General features: G+C 43.0%; 1 protein-coding gene across 1 annotated transcript in view; it reads left to right on the plus strand.

Annotated features, from left to right (window-relative positions):
* LOC144497774 (phospholipid phosphatase-related protein type 5-like) overlaps nt 1-22,517 on the plus strand; it is an 81,589-nt gene that overhangs the window by 9,597 nt on the left and 49,475 nt on the right. The window contains 1 exon segment of the mRNA XM_078219211.1: nt 6,396-6,528. Coding sequence (XP_078075337.1) covers nt 6,396-6,528 — 133 coding nt within the window.

Consider the following 22,517-nt stretch of genomic DNA (forward strand, 5'->3'; position numbering starts at 1 on the left):
AACAAACTATAGTGTATTTAAAATCTTGGCTGATGCATAAAGCCTAGGAGCTGCCTTGCCATGTGGATGAATGCGTGCAATGCACTGCAGATACTCAATGGTCTTCAAAGTATAAATGTTCACTTGGACTCTGCAATTTACATTCTGTATCAGTCCAATATTATGGTATTACTTTATCCAGTTGCTTCCTTGACGTAGTGACACTTCAAACAAAAAAAATCTAAGCCTGGTTAAGTTGCTTGACCAAGAAATTTCTCTAAGGTGACAATGTGTGGGAGCGTGGTGCACTCACCACAGTGGATCAGAATGTTGCATGTTCAACCCCCTACGCAAGCACTTTGACATATAACCTGGACTGGCACTCCTGTGTCAGGAGAGCAGCTTGGAACAGTGCCATCCTTTGAGACAATAAATTGCCTTTGTTCTATAACATCAGCTGGATATTAAAGATTGCATGGTACTATTAAGCTAATGGTTGTCTTTCAACCAGTATCACCACGTAACACATTAACTGGGTATTAATCCCACTGCCCATTTGAACTGGATGCCCACATGCATTAACAGCTGAGAAAAGATTCAGGCTTGGGATGATAAGCGGCAAGTAACAGTCACACCTCAGAATTGCCAGGAAGTAAACATCTCCAAGAAGAGAGTATCAAAACACCTCCCCTTGATATTCAACAGTATTACCATCATATATTATTAAACTAGAAACTAGGATATTATTAAACTAGAAAGAGTGCGGAAAAGATTTGCTAGGATGCTACCGGGACTTGATGGTTTGAGAGATAAGGAGAGGTTGGATAGACTGGGACTTTTTTCTCTGGAGCGTAGAAGGCTTAGGGGTGATCTTATAGAGGACTATAAAATAATGAGGGGCATAGATCAACCAGATAGTCAATATCTTTTCCCAAAGGGCATAGGTTTAAGGTGAGAGGCGAGAGATACAAAAGGGTCCAGAGGGGCAATTTTTTCACACAGAGTGTGGTGAGTGTCTGACGGAGATAATAGTAGAGGCGGAAACAATTTTGTCTTTTAAAAGACAGTTACGTGGGTAAGATGGCTATAGAGGATATGGGCCAAACATGGGCAATTGGGACTAGCTTAGTGGCTAAAAAAAAAGGGGCGGCATAGACAAGTTGGGCCAAAGGGCCTATTTCCATGCTGTAAACCTCTATGACTCTATGACACTGAACCCTCTAATATCTGGAGGTCAATATTGCCCAGCCACATTGATAATGTGTCAGAGACTGGGTATTCTGTGAATTGTGACCCACCTCCTGACTCCCCTTTCACTGTCTACAAGACACAATGTGGAAATGCCGGCGTTGGACTGGGGTAAACACAATATGAAGTCTCACAACACCAGGTTAAAGTCCAACAGGTTTATTTGGTAGCAAAAGCCACTAGCTTTCGGAGCGCTGCTCCTTCATCAGGTAAGTGGGAGTTCTGAACTCCCACTTACCTGACGAAGGAGCAGCGCTCCGAAAGCTAGTGGCTTTTGCTACCAAATAAACCTGTTGGACTTTAACCTGGTGTTGTGAGACTTCTTACTGTACAAGACTCAAGTCAGAAGTGTGATGGAATGTCCTCACTTGCCTGGATGAGTGAAACTCAACAACACTCATAAAGCTTGACACCATCAAAGACAAAGAAACCTGCTTGTTAGGCATCCTTGATAGTAACAGCCGATTCTGTAGCATGACTGTTACTTATCAGCCCAACCCTAAATCTTTTTTCAACTGTTAATGAATGCAGGCACCCAATTCTTCATTATCTGAGAAGCTCCACATGAACAGTGTAATCATCAGTGAACATCTCCACCTCTGACCTTATGTTGGAGGGAAGAGCATTGATGAAGCAGCTGGCGTGGTCCCGATCGTGGTCATTTTCAGGCCTTGTTAAAGGGGGAACCGATCGCCTGAGTTTACTAAGTTTTCACGCCCGAAAACAGGCGCAACTTGATGGTAAAATCGGGCCCTTGGAGTCATAGAGGTTTACAGCATGGAAACAGGCCCTTTGGCCCAACTTGTCCATGCCACCCCTTTTTTTTAGCCACGAAGCTAGTCCCAATTGCCCGCATTTGGCCCATATCCTTCTATACCCATCATGCCCATGTAACTTTTAAATGCTTTTTAAAATACAAAATTGTTTCCGCCTCTGCTACTACCTCTGGGAGCTCGTTCCAGACACTCACCACCCTCTGAGTGAAAAAATTGCCCCTCTGAACCCTTTTGTATCTCTCCCCTTTCACCTTAAACCTATGCCTTCTAGTTTTAGACTCCCCTACCTTTGGGAAATGATGTTGACTATCTAGCTGATCCATATCCCTCATTATTTTATGGACCGCTATAAGATCAACCCCTAAGCCTCCTACGCTCCAGGGAAAAAAAGTCCCAGTCTGTCCAGCCTCTCCTTATAACTCAAACCATCAAGTTCCGGTAGCATCCTAGTTTAGCCTTGTTTTTTGTTTAATCTCTCCTCATGAAGTCCAAGTATCATTCTGGTAAATCTACACTACACTCCCTCTGAGGCCAATGGGCAGGATTTTACGGGGGTCTCACTCATCCCGAAACCGTAAATTTCCCGCCTGAAGTCAAAGGAACTCCCCATTGTCTGCCCCTCGCCTGCTCCAATTCCCCTGGTGCGCGGGGTGGTAAAATTCCAGCCAATATCTCCTTCCTAAAGTGTGATGCCCAGAACTACTCACAGTTCTCCAAGTGCAGTCCCAGCAGGGTTTTTATACAGCTGAAGCATGACTTCTACCCTCCTGGCATTCTATTCCTCCAGATATGTTGTTCTAGATTCCATTCACATTTTTAAAAAATCAGTTGTGTGCTTGTTCATGACATATAAATGACCTGTGTGTATTCAATTGTTCATTTGTTTGGTATTTGGTTTTGTGTGTCTGTTAACTGTTTTCTGTGTACTGTTAGTCAAGCCTGGGTATCGTGACAGAAACAGAAACTTAATTAAGAGCAAGACTTCACCTGACAAAGGAGCAACGCTCTGAAAGCTTGTGATTTCAAATAAACCCGTTGGACTATAACCCTGGTGTCGTGTGACCTCTTATCTTGTCCACCCCAGTCTCAATGCGAGGAGCATTTATAATAAGGTGGATGGATTAACCGTGCAGACAATCATTAACGGATATGATGTAATTGGGATCACGGAGACCTGGCTCCAGGGTGACCAGGGATGGGAACTCAACATCCAGGGGTATTCAATCTTCAGGAAAGATAGATGGAAAGGAAAGGGGGGTGGGGTAGCTGGTTAAAGAGGAGAGCAACACAATAGTAAGGAAGAACATTAGCCTGGGCATTGTGGAATCTGTATGGGTGGAACTGTGGAACACCAAAGGACAAAAAATACTACTGGGGGGAGTTGTGCACAGACCACCAGACAGTAGTAGTGAGGTTGGGGATGGCACCAAACAGGAAATTAGAGATGCGTGCAGTAAGGATACAGCAGTTATTATGGGTGACTTCAATCTGCATATTGATTGGGCTCACCAAACTGGTAGCAATGCGATGGAAGAGGATTTCCTGGAATGTATAACGGGTGGTTAACTCGACCAAAATGTCGAGGAACCAACTAGAGAGCATGCCATCCTAGACTGGGTATTGCGTAATGAGAGAGGATTAATTAGCAACATTGTGGTGCGAGATCCTTTGGGGATGCGTGATTTTCACATTGTAAATTAAACTCCTGTTTAGACATAAAAACTGATGTCATTTCTGTCTAGCTCTGAGGCATAAAGCACAAAAATCTGTGTACCTGGATCCTACTGCTGGATTCTTCTTAATTTATCTTATTTAGCACAACAGGAGTTCCACAAATGATGGATGCTCCACAAGTGGTGCTGGCTTTGTTAAAGGTCTATTTATGCACTGGGGCTATAAGGCCTTTCTGTCAGTAGACTTAAACCATTGAAGTAACTCAAATTTGTTGATGAATGAAAGAGGTTTGAGAGTGCAAACAGGTAGATGATGATTAATACTTATCCTCAAATAGTGCTCAATCTCAGTTTTTCCTAACTTTCACTCAGTCCTGACTATGGTCCTTGCAAACCTCTGTCTCTGCTTTGTCACAATGTTTTTTTTATTTTTCACTTTGATGGGATCTGGGTGGTTAGGCCAGCATTTATTGCCCATGCCTAATTGCCCTTGAGAAAATGGTGATGAATCACCTTCTTCAACCGCTGCAGGTCATGTGGTGCAGGAAATTAGTTCCAGGATTTTGACCTGACAACAGTGATGGAGCGGTGATATATTTCCAAATCAGAATGGTGTGTGACTTGGAGGGAAACTTGTAGGTGGTGGTTTTCCCAAGCATCTGCTGGCCTCGAGGTAGTAGAGATTGTGGATTAGTAAGGTGCTGACGAAGAAGCCTTGGTAAGTTGCATCTTGTAAGATGGTAGACCTTGCTGCCACTGCGCATCAGTGAAAAAAGTGAATGTTGAAGGTGGTGGATGGGGTGCCAATCAAGCGGGCTGCTTTGTCCTGATACTATTCTCTTTCCTTCAATTTCTACAACAGCTTCTCTATCACTATCGTACAAAATAGTTTTTTTATTCATTCGTGGGACATGGATGTCGCTGGCTGGCCAGCATTTATTGCCCATGCCTAGTTGCCCTTGTTCAAAGGGCAGTTGAGAGTCAACCACATTACTGTGGCTGTGGTGTCACATGTAGGCCAGCCCAGGTAAGGACAGCAGATTTCCTTCCCTAAAGGATATTAGTGAGTTAAATGTGTTTTTTCTGACAATCGACGATGGCTTCAATGGTCACCATTAGAATTTTAATTGCAGATATTTTTTACTGAATTCAAATTCCACCATCTGCCATGACGGGATTCGAACCCGGGTCCCCAGAACATTAGCTGAATTTCTGGATTAATAGTCTAGCGATAATACCATTAGGCCATCGCCTCCCAAAATGAGGTAGATAGACACAAACAGGGAGAAAAACAGAGGAGAAACAGTCAACAAACAGCAAGCACTTGACTGAGGGAGGGAGGAAAGAGACAGAAAACAATGCATGGAGCTACAGCGGTGAGGGCTGTGGGCTACAGTGAAGAAAGCCATAGGTTTTCTCATAGGTTGACACTAGCAGCAGCAGCGAGGGGACCTACTGCCCATGCCAGGAGACTCCCAGTAAGAATTGCACCCCTAAAATTGAGGTTGGAGAGGTCTCAACAACTTGTTCCAAACTACCTGTGCAGTTAGATGCAGAAATAGGTTGTTAACGTGCAAACTTTGCTAGATGGAACTTGTGGCTGAAGAGGTGTTTGAGAAATTGGGGGGAAATTATAGACTTTGTTCTTCCTTGCAGATTCACTTTAAAATGTGCTACAGCTTAACCTCTCTCTCTGACAGTCCTATTTGCATTTCACTGCCAGGCAATTATGAGTAGTCAGTTGGACCCACAGTAACAATGGTGTATCATTAGGTTGAACATTTCATTGTTTCACTGTTAAGTGACACATTTTTAGAGCATTTGTCAGAGCTGGTTCAATTTTTAATTTGGGGCTAAAAAAGGTAGCGTTGGAGTATTTCAAACAATTGTACATACAGCTTGCTTGTTGGGTTTGCTCAACTAGCTGACAGCAGTGTAGGCGATCGAGGTTAGGGACAGTGGACCAAGGGTTCAACTTCAAAATCCAGTACCTTTGTAACTTTAGGGTAGAACAAGTTTGCACAAGAAAATCTTTGCTGATGAATAATTGTGTTACACAATTACATCTGGTTCAATGAATATATATTTAAATCTATGTAATGTATTTTCCAAACATAGCTGCATGCCATTGCATTAGCCATAAGTAAGGGTTGTGTCTAATTCATTGCTTTGTGATTTGGGTTCAATCGGCAATGAATATATTAGTCTTGACAAAATGTCCCAGCAAACCTGAAGAGGGTTCAGTTCAATGCTAGTGGCACAATGGCACAGTGGTTAGCACTGCTGCCTCACAGTACCGGGGACCTGGGTTTGATTCCCGGCTTGGGTCACTGTCCGTGCGGAGTCTGCATGTTCTCCACATGTTTGTGTGGGTTTCCTCCAGGTGCTCTGGTTTCAACCCACAGTCTGAATGATGTGGGGAATTTCACAGTAACTTCATTGCAGTGCTAATGTAAGCCTTACTTATGACGAATCAATAAACTCTACTTTATGTGCTGGTTAGGTGCATTGACCATGCTATATTCCCCCTCAGTGTACCCGAACAAGCATCACGGTGTGGCGACTAAAGGATTTTCACAGTAACTTCATTGCAGTGTTAATGTAAGCCTACTTGTGACACAAATTAACTTAACTAATCGGTGGCAGTGCATGTCTGTTACAGTGACCATGCTTCATTCGGCTCATTTTAAAATGCAATAATCTCTTTATTGTTTGAAAGATGATCGTGGGAGAAGTGGCTGTATTTTTCCTTCAATCAGCTACTAAAGAGTTTGGAAACCGTGAGAAGACCATAATAACTGGAGATTGTTGCTACATCAATCCATTGGTGCGCAGAACAGTTAGGTTCCTTGGTAAGAGTAACGTTTAAAGTTCTATCTGATAAAAGCATGCTTTATTTTTAATCACACAAGGCTACCATTTTCTAAATTTCAAAAAAAAATACACAATACATAAAATCACAATGTTGCCCTTTGATTATTGTATTTCCTTTCCAATTGTATTAAGGACACCCTTTAAAATGTGCAAACAAATATGATTTTCACTAGTAAATATATAACATATTGTGGAATGTACAAAATCATCAAATGTACAAATTGCATTGCTGAATGAATTAAAATAATAAGATCATTAAATGTTGTTTTGCATTCTGACATGGTCATAACAGCTTTAACTTAAATCTCTCTGGAAAATAGTTATAATTTGAACAGGTTTTCTGCCTTGTTGTAACGGCTTGATACCAGGAACAGAGTGGAGCTTTGGATAGAGCACAGACCACAACGAGGAACTCACTTACTTTTAAATTGAAATTCGTTGATCTTTGCAAATGACAGACTTCGTGCCCATGCCTGCATTTCAGATTTGGACTGAAATCGGAGCAGTGATTGGCTGAAAAGACATTATACTCAGGGAATGGTTTTTACTATTTCTCAGCGAACAGCATTAGCAGGTGGTAATCTTAATGACGGCAATGGCTGCTACCAGCTGATAACACAAGATACAGTTTATAAATATATCAAAGCCACTCTCAGAGATTGAACACGAGCCAAGTATAGAATGAGAGCCATTCAGGTCTGGAACATTCAGGTGCTGTCATTGATTCATACTGAGCGCTTTGGATGGTCAAAATCTATGTACTTCAGTCTGTCAATCTTTCCCCTACACAGTTCACAGTGATTATATAATAAAACAAACATCAACTACAGCTTTCAGGCTGCAGAGTGAATTAGTGCCCCATTATATCGAGCAACTTGTCTGAAATTCGCACGTCCACCGCTTTTAAGAGAGATTAAACCATATATTTTATTCGGACTAGCATCTCTGATAAAGCAGCAGATTTCAGGTAAAGCATTCAAACGATTGCATCCCGCGGCATAATTTCTGTGCTTTTAAACGTCAAGTGCTGCCTGGACTTTTTTCGGTGTTGTGAATCAGGTATGTAGAGAATGTGGTTGCAGATATTTTCATCTAAAAAATCAGTTCGCAATCGCATCTGCCCTTGTCCCATGAAAGCACCAAGATTGTTTGAATTGTTTAAGGCAAATTACTGCGGATGTTGGAATCTGAAACAAAAACAGAAAATGCTGGAAAATCTCAGCAGGTCTGACAGTGTATGTGGAGAGAGAATAGAGCCAATGGCCCTGATTTTACTGGCACAGCTGCCCCGAAATTGGGGCGGGCGAGGCTCGCGGAACGGCATTCCCTGTTGGCCTCGGGCGCGATCTTACGAACTTTGGGCGGCCATGCCAGTAAAATCAGGGCCAACGTTTCAAGTCTGGATGAACCTTCGTCAAAATTGATAATGTGCTATTTAAACTACTTTAAACATTTTTTTAACTTTTGGTGATATGTCGAGGTATCAGAAAAGATAAGATTATTGAATCAATATTGTTTAACCGGCCAGTTTCAGTGCTTCTGTACTTTGACCCAGCTGTAAAAAAACTGCTTTCTAACCCTCAGCCCACCACCATCCACTCTTCATACCCCATCCATACTCCACCACCACCATGGAGTTGGTGTGCATGTACAATAGTTAAGAAGGTTCATGGAATGCTATCCTTTATTATTAGAGGGCCTGAACATAAAAGTAAGGATGTCATGCTCCAGTTATACAGGGCATCAGTGGGATCTTAAATATTATGTACAGTTTCAGTCTCCTTATTTACGGAAGACTATAAATTAGGAGGTCCCTCTTTTTGGACAGAGAGAGGATATTTTTTTTCTCTCTCAGAGGGGTTGTGCGACTTCGAAATTCTGCCTCAGAAGTTGGTGGAGTGGGGATTATTGAGTATTTTTAAGGCAAAAGTAGATAGAGTCTTCTTCAGCAAGGGAATCAAAGGCTATTGGGATAATTAGGAATGTAGAATTTGAAACACAAGCAGAGCGGCCATGATCTGATCAAATGATGGTCCAGGCTTGAAGGGCCAAATGGCCTACATCTGCTTCTATTTTGTATGTTCATGTGTTCATATGCCCCTCTACCCACCCCACAGGATCCCTCATACACCCATGCCAACCTATACCTCTTCACCAACACCATGACCCAAAAAACCTCCATGCTGACCTATGCCTCCCTACCAACTTGCCATGCATCTTTATAGACCCAATGCCAATTTATTGCCAACTCATGCCCTCACCCATCACTCTTTGGCCCTTGAACCCTCCACACCAAACTTACCCAGTATCCACCATGGGCAGACCTCAGGAGCCATGTTGAGTTGAAATAGAGTTCTAAGTGTCTGTTAATGATTTAATAATTTTAAAAAAACACTTCATTCATAAAAAAGATCAGTGAATATAAATTCCCTCAGGTACTTAATCCCATATAAAAACAAACATTTATTTCCAGTACTTAATTCCTTATTTTAAAACATTTTCTTCAAGTACTTAATCCCTTATGAAAGCAAAAACTTGTATTCGTAGCCCCATGTCAAAAACATATAACCACTAGGAGCTGTCAATCAAACTGTAAATTACAGCTCTCCCCCCACTGAGATGATTGGTTGTAGAATTAGTCATTCAGCACGAATGCATTGCTACCCAGACCCTCCATGACGAAAACCCTCAGGCTTATGTCAACAGAGAGCTTGTGAAATTGCAAGCATTGCTTTCTTTTCCAATTACTTCACTTTTTATGCATATTCATGATCACTTTAACAATTCCAAAGGGCACTTGACCTCTCCCAAAGACCACTTAACCTCTTGCAAAGGATATTTGTCCTCTTCCAAAGGGCATTTAACCCACCTGAAGGGGTTATGGGCATAGGGTGGGGGGTGGAGTGGTTGGGCGCTAGGTAAGATGCTCTTTCAAAGAGTTGGTGCAGGTGAGATGGGCCAAATAGCCTCCTTCTGCACTGTTGGTATTCTATGGTTCTTATCATTGCCAAATAAATTTCTAGCCTACTTTGCTCTTCAAACCTTGTCAGAAAGTTATTCTTTATTGGAATAAAAACATTGCACAGTGCAACTATTAAGGAAAAATAAAGTGCACAGAAATGTAGCTTAAGGAACAGTCAAAAGTGATAAATATTGTGCTGTCAGGGGAACTGTCTGGGATTTGCAAATTGATATACTTTGTAGTGATACATAATAACAACTTCTATTTATATAGCACCATTTGCACAGTGAAATATTCTGTGATATATAGATCAGCTAGATAGTCAATATCTTTTCCTAAAGGTCGAGGAGTCTAAAACTAGAGGGCATAGGTTTAAGGTGAGAGGGGAGAGATACAAAAGGGTCCAGAGGGGCAATGTTTTCACACAGAGGGTGCTGCGTGTATGGAACAAGCTGCCAGAGGTAGTAGTAGAAGTGGGTACAATTGTGTCTTTTAAAAAGCGTTTAGGTGGCAATAGAGGGATATGGGCTAAACATGGGCAATTGGGACTAGCTTAGTGGTTAAAAAAGGGGCAGCATGGACAAGTTGGGCCAAAAGGCCTGTTTCCATGCTGTAAACCTCTATGACTCTAAATATCCTAAGGTGATTAATTGGAGCATTATCAAATAAAATTTGACACTGAATACACAGTGAACTTTTAGGGCAGATGGTCAAAAGCTTGGTCAAAAAGGTAAGCAGAGTCTTGAAGGAGGAAAGAGACGGGGAGCAGCATAGGGAGGGAATTCAAGAGCTTAAGGCCATAGAACCTGAAGGTATAACCACCAACGGTGGGGTGATTAAAATCAGGGATGCTCAAGAGACCAAGTGCAAATGTCTTGGAGGGTGTAGAGCAAGAGGACATTACAGAGATAGGGAGGGATAAACCTTGGACAGATTTGAAAATAAGGATGAGCATTTTAAAATTGATGAATTGCTTAATCTGAAGCCAGTGTTGGTCAAACAGCAAATATGCATACATATAAATATACATATTATGAGGAGGAGTGGGCCATTCGGCCCCTCGAGCTTGCTCCACCATTCAGTAAGATCAAGGCGACTATCTTGCCTACCCTGCTCTGATTCTCCTAGTTCTGGTCTTTCCCATAAGGGAAAACAACCTTTCAGCATCCAGCCTGCCAAGGCCCTTCAGGATCTAATGTGTTTTAATAAGGTCACCCCTCGTTCTGATAAATTTCATTGGATACTGGCCCAGCTTGTCCAACATTTTCTCATAAAATAGTCCCCTCATTCCAGGAATCAGGTGAGTGCACCTTCTCTGAACTGCTATTGCAATTATATTTTTTCTTAAATAAGAAGCCCTCTCCCTGAAAATAGCAGTCCAGATGTGGTTTCACCAATGCCCCCTTCAACTGTAGCAAATCATCCTTATTTTTCAGAAAACTGAGAGCAGATAGATCAACAACATTGTTCTGTCTAAGCTGTTTGGGTGTGGGGCTGTACAACAATCAGGAACTTACCACGTAACGAACAAACAGACAGCACACAAACTGTGCTGCCATTAAAATGTGCGCATGCCTGGCCACCATCAATCCTAACAAAGTCCCTCATGGTAGGCTGGTGAAAAAGGTTGGATCTCATGGGATAAAGGGGGAGGTGGCTAGATGGGTGGAGAACTGGCTTGGTCACAGAAGACAGAGGGTGGTAATGGAAGGGTCTTTTTCCGGCTGGAGGCCTGTGACTAGTGGTGTTCCGCAGGGCTCTGTATTGGGACCTCTGCTGTTTGTGATTTATATAAACGATCTGGAAGAAGGTGTAACTGGGGTGATCAGTAAGTTTGCGGACGACACAAAATTGGCAGGACTTACAGACAGTGAGGAGCATTGTCAGAAGCTACAGAAGGATATAGATAGGCTGGAAATTTGGGCAAAGAAATGGCAGATGGAGTTCAATCCTGATAATTGCGAAGTGATGCATTTTGGTAGAAATAATGTAGGGAGGAGCTATACGATAAATGGCAGAACCATAAAGGGTTTAGATACGCAGAGGGACCTGGGTGTGCAAGTCCACAGATCCTTGAAGGTGACGTCACAGGTGGAGAAGGTGGTGAAGAAGGCATATGGCATGCTTGCCTTTATAGGACGGGGCATAGAGTATAAGAGTTGGGGTCTGATGTTGCAGATGTATAGAACGTTGGTTCGGCCGCATTTGGAATACTGCGTCCAGTTCTGGTCACCACACTACCAGAAGGACGTGGAGGCTTTGGAGCGAGTACAGAGGAGGTTTACCAGGATGTTGCCTGGTATGGAGGGGCTTAGCTATGAGGAGAGATTGGGTAAACTGGGGTTGTTCTCCCTGGAAAGACGGAGGATGAGGGGAGACTTAATAGATGTGTATAAAATGATGAAAGGCATAGATAGGGTGAACGGTGGGAAGCTTTTCCCCAGGTCGGTGGTGACGTTCATGAGGGATCATAGGTTCAAGGTGAAGGGGGGGAGGTTTAACACAGATATCAGAAGGACATATTTTACACATGGGTGGTAGGGACCTGGAATGCGCTGCCAGGCAAGGTGGTGGAGGCGGACACACTGGGAACGTTTAAGACTTATCTAGATAGCCATATGAACGGAGTGGGAATGGAGGGATACAAAAGAATGGTCTAGTTTGGACCAGAGAGTGGCACGGGCTTGGAGGGCCGAAGGGCCTGTTCCTGTGCTGTATTGTTCTTTGTTCTTTGTTCTTTGTTCTAAAAGGACTGCGCAGTGCAACAAGCTGACCAGATAGAGAAAATGGAAGTTAGAGGGAACATTGGCGAATGGGACTTAGAATCATACAATCCCTACAGTGCAGAAGAGGCCACTCAACCCATCAAATCTGCACCGACTCTGACAGGGTATCTCACCCAGGCCCTCTCTTCTGTCCTATCCCTGTAATTCTTGCATTTACCGCACTAATCCCCCTAACCTGCAGATCTTTGGGCTGTGGGAGGAAACCAGAGCACCCGGAGGAAACCCACGCAGACATAGGGAGACCGTGCAAACTCCACACAGACATACCCAAGACCGGAATCGAATCTGGGTCTCTGGAGCTGTGAGGCTGCAGTGCTAACCATTGTGAGTTAGATTGCAAGAAACAACTTTTTATAACTTTAAATTTACAGTGGGAGGCCAGACAGGGTGTGATGGGATAGTCAAATCTGGAGGTAATATAAGCATGGATGTGAGTTTCAGCAGCAGATAACTGAGTTAAAGGCTGAGTCGGGTGATGTTACAGAGATAGAAATAGTGGTTTAGTGATAGTGTGAATATATGCTGAGAAGTTCATCACAGGATCAGATATGGCACCAAAGTTGTGAACAGCCTGGTTCAACCTCAGACAATTGCCAGGGAGAGGTATAGAATCAATAGCTAAGATGACAATGACTTCTATCGCCCAGTATTTAGTTGGATGAAATTTCAGTTCATTCAGTCAAATTTAGAGGCAGTGAAGGAGTTGAGGGACGTGGGGCTGAAGTGGAACCTGATGTTGTCAGCTTACATGTGAAAAGTGAAATTTGGCGCAATCTTACTGCCCGCTTAAGCCACGCTCCTACTGCAGCAATGACGAAGAATTTGGCAACAAGCAAAATCTCGGTTCAGTGCAGCGGGATGGGAAAATTTCACTGGCATGAACGGGCGGAAAGTTCCGGCCATTATGTTTTCAGAAAATGTTGCTGAAAGATAGCATATAGATGATGAAAAGGAAGGGCCCAATGATACATCCTTGTGGGATCATAAAGGTTACAGTGTAGGAGCAGGAAGAGAGGACATTGCAAATGATTCTCTGGCTTGTCAGGATGGATAACAATGGAAAATCGTGCAAGTGCAGTCCTATCTAGCTGGATGATAGTGGAAAGTTGTTGAAGATGGTGTGGGCAGCTGCCTTAAAAGATTGCAGACTGGTCGAGAAGGAGAAATAGTTCATCATTTTCAGTCACAAAGAATGTTATTTGTGACTCCGATAGGTGCCTTTATGAGACAGTGATTGGGGTGGAAACCTGATTGATTGAAGGGATTCAAAGCTCTGGGAAAGAAGGGCTCTGATTTGCAATGTGTCAATATGTTCAAGGGAGGTAAGGAAAGCTGGAGATGGAGCAGTAATTGCTATGACAAAGGGGTTGTTGAGTTTTTGAGGAGAGAGTGATGTTGGCAGGTTTGAAGGAAAGGAAGACAGTACCTGAGGAGAGATACTTTTCACAAATCTACAGTGGATGTTGACCAATATAGCGATGAGATTTCTAGACTGTTTTCTGCATTATAGCTTAGTAATTAAGTGTACCCCACCGTGGGCAGCTAAACAATTTAAAATATCATTCATTGCTATAGATATAACTGCAATATACAACTCCCTTTGGTCTGACCATACATCACAGTAGCATGCCTTACATAATGGTAAATCATGAGAACTTCAATGCAATGTTTTAAACCCATAAAAACTCATCTCCACTCCTTCACCAACTCTATTTTATTTTCTAATCCAGGAGACTCAAATGGAGACAGTTAATGCATTCATACATAGCTCCAAAAAACATCTGTGACTGGCCTTGAAGAAAATAAATATTCAGATAAGAAAACAGCTTAGTGACTTCCTGAAAGTTGAGGGCCAACATGAACAGAGGACAGGTGGGCGGCAGTGGTTGGGGGGCATGGGGATGTTAGAATGAATTGGAGCACTAACCTATTCATTCTCCATCCTGATATGGCCAACTGCATCATACATTGCATGGATGCCTGCCCAGGCAGACAGACTCCATTTATTGGTATGAAGATCTTGTTCAATTGCAGTTGGAGTCCAATCTGACATTTAGGCTGATGGATGCAGAGTAGCTTGTCCACAAGTTTCAAACCTGCTAAGAACAGTTGCTAAGCCCCATAGAGAAAGCCTGAGCCTGCCCCCAGCCTCCCCACGCCCTTCGCTTTCAACCCTCTACCTATGATCAGAAAAGGGTCCATTCCAATGGGTCCCAGGTGGAGGCCTCCAGGCATCTAATTTTAATGGCTGGGCAGGAAGTTGGCAGATGCCATGTTAATAAAGCCAAGTTGTTAGCCTCCATGCTAGCCTTCCTAAATTGGCAGGAGATTCACTGTGCTGCATTCCTGTCTGAGAGTTAAAATCAAAACCACCATTTCAGGAAGTAAAAGCAAATTGCTGCGGATGCTGGAATCTGAAACCAAAAGAGAAAATGCTGGAAAATCTCAGCAGGTCTGGCAGCATCTGTAAGGAGAGAAAAGAGCTGATGTTTCGAGTCCAGATGACCCTTTATCAAGGCGTTGACAAAGGTTCATCTGGACTCGAAACTTTCACCTTACAGATGCTGCCAAACCTGCTGAGATTTTCCAGCATTTTCTCTTCTGATTTTAGGAAGTAAGAAGCTTTTAAAAAGCTGCATTTTAACAACGTATTTATTATTTGGGAACAAATATTAAATAGATATATTTGTAAGTGCACATCTCAGAAACAGCCAGTTTACCTTCAGATTATGTACATGTCTGCATACAGATGTCGAACTAACTCGGATGATCCCCACACAGACCCTAAATGATTGGATTGATTCTGAAGCCCGGCAATCCTGCTTCCCAACTAATCCAATCGGTTAACATGGGCAATTCCAATCCCGTGGGAAAAAATAGTTAATAATTCTTGTGACTTCTGACAAACTGACATATGGGAAAACTGACTCTGTTTAATACGCACTGGCTGACAATTTGGGTGAGGCACATATCTCTGCCTACTTGCACCCCTTTTGCTAATGGATAAAGCTCCTGGGTTGTGTTAAATACATTTTCCATCCAGGAAAGTCAAAACGTTAATAAGCTTTATCACGGAACTTGGTTTTAATGTTAATGGATTATTAATCTAGAAGACTCTCGTAAACTACTTGCAAAAATTATGTCAAAACTTTTCCTGGCTTAATGGCGTGACATCTACAATAATAGGCGGGCTCTGAGGACATCAACCTTTTGAGTGTAAAATGTCATTTTCAGCTTTCAAAATATCTCTGCGTCTTCAAAATGATTTTATTTCAAGTGGATATAACAGAAGTGGAAATAGAAGTGAGATTTAATTGGCAATATTTGTGGCCCACTCACTTCTTTTCAATCCATCTTCCTCATTATCCTCTGAGCCATTTTCTCTCTGCACTGTTCTTACATTTAATTCAAAGGCGAGAAGCTAGAGGTTGCAGCAAGTATGCCATTATCAGCAGTGCCATTCTATGCTATAGGGAAGAGACAATTTTGCTGGGGGATTGCTCTACCATCAAGAGACTCCTACTGGTATGATTTCTATTGTTCATGCGACCGGGTATACTATTGTAACCGTACATGGAGCACCTCTTGTCCACCTCCAGTTTTCTCATTCTAGTGTGCAATCCTCCAACTACCTTGTCTATATCAACATTATTCAATTGCTAACCTGAACAATGGGTGTTTGTGGGCCACTTATGGATGGCACGGTGGCACAGTGGTTAGCACTCCTGCCTCACAGCGCCAAGGGCCCAGGTTCCATTCCTGCCTTTGCTGACTCTCTGTGTGGAGTTTGCACGTTCTCCCCGTGTCTGCGTGGGTTTCCTCCGGGTACTCCGGTTTTCTCCCACAGTCCCAAGATATGCAGGTTCGGTGGACTGGCCATGCTAAATTGCCCCTTAGTGTCCAAAGATAAGTTTATTTATTAGTGTCACAAGTAGTCTTACATTAACACTGCAATGAAGTTACTGTGAAAATCCCTGAGTCACCATACTCTGGTGCCTGTTCGGGTACACTAAGGGAGAATTTAGCATGACAAAGGCACCTAACCAGCATGTCTTTCGGATTGTGGGAGGAAACCGGAGCACCCAGAAGAAACCCACACAGACACAGCGAGAATGTGCAAACACCACACAGACAGTGACCCAAGCTGGGAATTGAACCCGGGTCCCTGGTGCTGTGAGGCAGCAGTGCTAACAACTGTGCCATCATGCCGCCCCTAGATTTGTGGGTTGGTGGGATAAAAGTGTTGGGTTACAGGGACAGGAAGGCGTTAGCCTGGGTAAGATGCTCTGTTGGAGAGTCGGTGCAGACTCGATGGGCCAAATGGCCTCCATCTGCCCTGTAGGGATTCAATGGTTGACCAATGGGAGCATCACAGTCATGCTGGACCTAGTATTGAGAACATACAGTTTCCTGAGGTGCAGAGGGGATGAGAGGCTAGCTTTCAAAAGCTTGAACCCAAGCTGACCTTTTCCTCTCTCTTGTCCAGGAACACTAAGATCAATTGTAAGATGCCTCCTGGCACCCCGATCATAATCAACTAATTCATTACAAGAGGAAATCTGGTCCCTTCCTATTCCATGAAGCTCATAGCAAACCACAGGGTGCAGGAAGACAGTTTAATAAATAAATGAACAAGCCTTTCTTTGTGGAAAATAATGGTTATTTCTGCAGTTACCTACGGTTTAGCTAACCTTTGCTTCCCTTGGGTTTTGCTCTCTGACTAAACTACACAATTTATATTGTAACTTGATCCACATCTGTTGAGGGAAAGAGCTTGAAAATCTCCTGATTGGAGCTTGAAGCAGAAATATAAGAAAGCTCAACTTAAAATAGGCCAAAACCATTTTAAAAAATCAACCATTTAATATTAAAAATTGGGTTTCCTCCGGTTTCCTCCCACAGTTCAAAGATATGCAGATTAGGTGGATTGGCCATGCTAAATTGTCCATTAGTGTCCCAAGATGTGTAGGGGATGAGGGGAATTAGCAGGGTCATTGTGCGCAGTTAGGGGGATAGGGCATGGGGTGGGCCTGGTTACGGTGCTCTTTTGAAGAATTGGCGCAGACTCGATGGGTTCTGCATCATTCTATTCTATGATTCTAAAAGAAAATCAGTATTTTGTTTTTTTATTGACACGCATCAACTTCAATAAGCCGTCATTCAACAATGAATTAAAAAATCAGTTTTGAACAGTGTTATTCACTGTTGTTCTCCTTCCAAAGTGAAAATGTTGATGCAAATATTTCTATCAATCTTCGTCTTGCAAGTGGAATGCAGGTAAAAGATCCAAAATGTATTCACTTGCAAGGATTTTAAAACATGCTTGCTGCATTCATTTCTGGCCATAAATAAACAGAAGTGTTCTTCGGGCATTTGCATTTCAGGCGTTCATCAGTTTCCATGGAGATTTTAAATCGACCAATTCCTTATGGTTGCCTTCAGTGCTTTGTGCAGTGAGCTGCCGTTAGATAGCACAGAGTTATGGTCAAGACCAGAAGAGATTAGCTCGCTTCTGTTAATGAGCTAGTTAATTAATTGGCAAAGCAAAATTTTGCCAAAGAAACGAGGAGGACACAGCAAAATCTTGTTCTTTATTCCATAATCCTTTGACATGCACGGTTATTTTAGCTTTGAGAGTGGCATGGTCCTAAGCAAAGCCATTATTGAGACTCCTTAAAAATAACTTAGCAACATTGACAACCCCTGGTGGTAACTAAAGGTGTGGAGATGCCGACGTTGGACTGGGGTAAACACAGTAAGAAGTTTAACAACACCAGGTTAAAGTCCAACAGGTTTATTTGGTAGCAAAAGCCACAAGCTTTCGGAGCCTTAAGCTCCTTCTTCAGGTGAGTGAACCTCTTTCTTCAGGTGAGTCACCTCACCTGAAGAAGGAGCTTAAGGCTCCGAAAGCTTGTGGCTTTTGCTACCAAATAAACCTGTTGGACTTTAACCTGGTGTTGTTAAACTTCTTATGGTAACTAAAGGGACAGCTTTAACTGAACTCACCCATTGGGTGGCACAGTGGTTGTGGTTTCCTCCCACAGTCCGAAAGACATGCTAGTTAGGTGCATTGGCCGTGCTAAATTCTCCCTCAGTGTACCCAAACAGGAACCGGTGTGTGGCGACTCGGGGGTTTTCACAGTAACTTCATTGCAGTGTTAATGTAAGCCTACTTTTGACACTAATAAATAAAAAATTTTTAAAAACTAAACATTGGGAGTCGATTGGGTGGATACCATTCTCAAAGTCACCCATGTTATTTAGTCGCCCTGACAATGCTCCTCTGGACTCCATGAGCACATCTTCCCAGAAGATATCACCCCACCCCACCCCCATCCCCTCCACACACCACATATTGGGAGGTGGGCTGGCGAGGTTTACATGAAGTCCGGGAATTAAAAGATGCACAGTTACATTCTGGAGCAGAGAATGTGTTGTTACCTGTAGAGTAAAGAGTTGACATCAGAAACACCTGATATTGATGTAACCGCTAATGTAACAATGATGAAATATCACATGATTAAGGAACTGTGATGAGATGGGTAGTTAAAGTACGACCTCGTGTAAAGTACTGAGGTGTAGATCGATCTGTAAATTAAACCAAAATGGTTTTTACAACTAACAATCTATGGTCGCATTCTTAGTGTAACAGGCAAACCCTAAAGAAACCACATCTGGACCTCAAATGCAAGACAACTGACAACAGACAGAGCATAGAACACCCAGAAAAACTCCAAGTGAAGACTACAGACCTGACAGATCTACAAATCCTTTGAAACAGGATAAGAAGAAAATAAAGATTGATGACCCACCTGAGAGCAGAGCATCATAGGCGCAGGGGATGCAGGCTGATGGACAGGGCCAGAGTCCAGACCGCAATGAGTGCAGATCACAACATGGAAGCCAAGCCGCTGAAGCCAAAACAGATCCAGAGCTTAGGACAAACATGGAGTCTATATTGCCACTCTCAGAAACTTTCCAAAGCACTGAAGGCGCAGAGCAGCCTTGACACTGGGACAATTGGAAGAAGAGGTTTTTCACACACAGAATAACTTCAAGTTTGTATGAGAATGAACAAAAATAATGCGGTCAGTATCTTATTCTATGCAATAGGAGCTATTGCAGATAACGTAATAGCAGGCCGGGGAGTTGATGAGGCTTCAAGCTCACACAATGACGTCCTTCAGGCATAATTCAGCATCCAAAAAGATGTCATCATCAAATATGTAATAAGAGGGAACAAAACCCGGGTAAATTCATAAATTTGCTGTACCGGCTAGGAGAAAATTGCAACTACAGGATTCTCAGAGATGAGTTATCACATGATTGTATAGTAGTTGCGATCTGAGATTAAACCCTAACAAATCTCTTGCAAAAGGGAGAAGATTAACTTTCAAAAGGCAGAACAGAAAACGCAACAGAATGAGTTTAGAAAGCAAAAGAAAACAATTGCTCAAGGCAGGTGATGTTCCTAGGAAAGGATGAGTGAGGCCATTGAATATATCGAACAAAAAAGAGAAAGTACAAGATTAAAGCAAAAGCCCATGAAATCAAGCAACATTCACCAGCCGTGGAAAAGAGATTACAAGAGATTAAGCAAACACAACAGTATGATGGTGAATGCATCCAAATAGAAATGTGTTACCAGAATGGATGGCCAGGCAATATCAAGTATTCCGTCAATACACCAAACAGAGAAAACATCTCAAAATAATTGATGGTTTCTTAGTTTTTATTGACAGACTAGTCATCCCTGAAAGACAGCAACTTGACGTTCTCCAAAAAGTCCATCAAAGTCACTTGGGAATATAAAATGCTGAGCAAGAGCAGTCAGCTTGGTGCCCTAGGGGCAGTGTCCAGGTGCCCAAGCAGTGTGATGGGGCAATACTGAGGGTAGTGCTGGACGGAGGGGGTGGAATATGTCATGGGGGTTCTTACTTGGGTGGGTGTTCCATGGTGGGGGCTCTGTGGTGGGGGTAGGGTAGTTCCAAGGTGGGGGTTCCGAGGTCGGGCAGGGTGTGTTCCGTGGAGGCCCACCAGTATAATATTTTGGGACAAGCCCCCTCTTTACCTTTTATTTAACTTTGAGCCTAAACATTTGACAGAGGAAGCTGCTCTTGGCACCAGCGTCTTCCACCCTGTTTTTCACACCCACTGCGACACTCTGCAAAAAAATCCAGAAAGTTTCACCATTAATGTCGAAGCCAAAAAGAGTGTTGGTGTAACACCAATACGTAACACCAATACTTGGTGTTACACAACTCTGATAGCGTGGATTTTGGTTTTAGTTTGCTGTTCACCAGGGAACTTTTGATTTGATTTATTATTGTCACATGCAATGGGATACAATGAAAAATATTGGGCGGGATTTTACGACCTCACTCGGACGAGGCTCGTAAAATCCCACCCGAGGCCAATGAAGAATTCCGTTCTGCAAGGCAGTAAAATTCCGGTTATTGTTTCTTGCGCGCTATAGAGGTAAAACATGCTGTTCATAGAGTACATAGGGAAGCAGGAAAGGAGATGGTGCAGAATATCGTGTTACAGTCATAGCTAGGGTGTCGAGAAAGATCAGCTTAATATATGGTAGGTCCACTCAAAAGCCTGATGTCAGCAGGGAAGAAGATGTTCTTGAGTCAGTTGGTACGTGATCTCAGAGTTTTGTATCATTTCCCCAACAGAAGAAGGTAGAAGAGAGTATATCCAGGGTTCGGGGATCCTTGATTATGCTGGCTGCTTTTCCAAGGCAGTGGGAAGTGTAGATGGAGTCAATGGATGGGTGGCTGGTTTGCGTGATAGACGGGGCTCCATTCACAACCCTTTGTAGTTTCTTTCAGTCTTGGTCAGAGCAGGAACCATACCAAGCTGTGATACATCAGGATGCTTTCTATGGTGCATCTATAAAAATTGGTGAGAGTCTTAGTGAATTTCCTTAGATTCCTGAGAAAGTTGAAGTGAAGTGAACTGAAGTGAAAGAGATCAAGTGACTTCTGCCGAGAATATTGACCAAGGCAACTTCCCCGTCCTTCTTTGGGGAAAGAAAAGCAGCTTAGGCCCTTTGAGAGGGTGCACAGAAAATTGGTTTAGCACCTCACCTGAAAGAATACCTCTGACAGCACAGCAATAGCATCCTATTTGACTTATACATCATTGTGCAGGGGGACTTGACCTTGTGACCTTCTGACTCAGAGCCAATAGTGATAATCTGAACCAATTAGACTTCAAGCAGCCCATCTGCTGTAAATTACATTGGTCAGAAGAATAAAGCAGAATAAAACGTGTGTGCATCTGTGCCCAGTGCCATCCTTGTTTTGGGATATTTTTCTTCCCCCAGCGCTTCCTATCTCCCAGCTTGGCTGTCCTCCCACAATGATCAAATTCTTCACAATGAATTAAACCTAGTCACTGCAAGCAGCTGTCTTCCACTAGCGCTAGAATCTGAGCACATGCAATGTAAATATAAAGCATCTCCTTGGCTCCAAACTGAAAAGCCAACGGAAAATCAATGATAAATCAATTTAATTCTAGCAGTTCATTACTGTAGTTGGTTTGTAATGTTGTACAAAGGTAGTCAGCAGTGGGTGATTGTCATATGTTGTCCAGATTGGGCAGAGTGTTCATTTCACTAAATCCACGGTTGTTGGCGAGAAGCCGAATTGATATTTGTGACTGGAGCTCATTTGAATACAGGAGAGAAGCTACGGGCAGTAATCAAGCTGCTTACATGTAGTCTGCCATTTGAGTGGAGAGAGGGAAACACTGATCATCGGCCTACAGCAGCACCTTGAAGGGAGGACTGGACACATTTTGGGAAGGGGGCAATCAGTAGAACAGCTTGTGTCAGCATTAAGGGGAAGAATATTGCCACATAGGAAATAGGAACAGGAGTGGGCCATTCGGCCCCATGTGCCTGCTCCACCATTCAACTAGATCTTGACTGATCTTCTACCGCGAAGCGATCTTCTTGCACAATCCCCATATCCCATACAGTAAGTAGTCTCACAACACCAGGTTAAAGTCCAACAGGTTTATTTGGTAGCACGAGATTTTGGAGTGCTGCTCCTTCATCAGGTGAGTGCTGAGGCAGCTGAAGAAGATTGGGCCTGGGACAAGACCTTGAGGAACCTTGCAGTAATGCTCTGTGTCTGAAATGTTGTCCTCCAACAACCGCAACCATCTTCCTTTGTGTTATGTATGACTCCAACCAGGGGAGAGTTTT

The sequence above is a fragment of the Mustelus asterias genome, chromosome 8 (genome assembly GCF_964213995.1).
Source record: "Mustelus asterias chromosome 8, sMusAst1.hap1.1, whole genome shotgun sequence".
NCBI classification, from domain to species: Eukaryota; Metazoa; Chordata; class Chondrichthyes; order Carcharhiniformes; family Triakidae; genus Mustelus; species Mustelus asterias.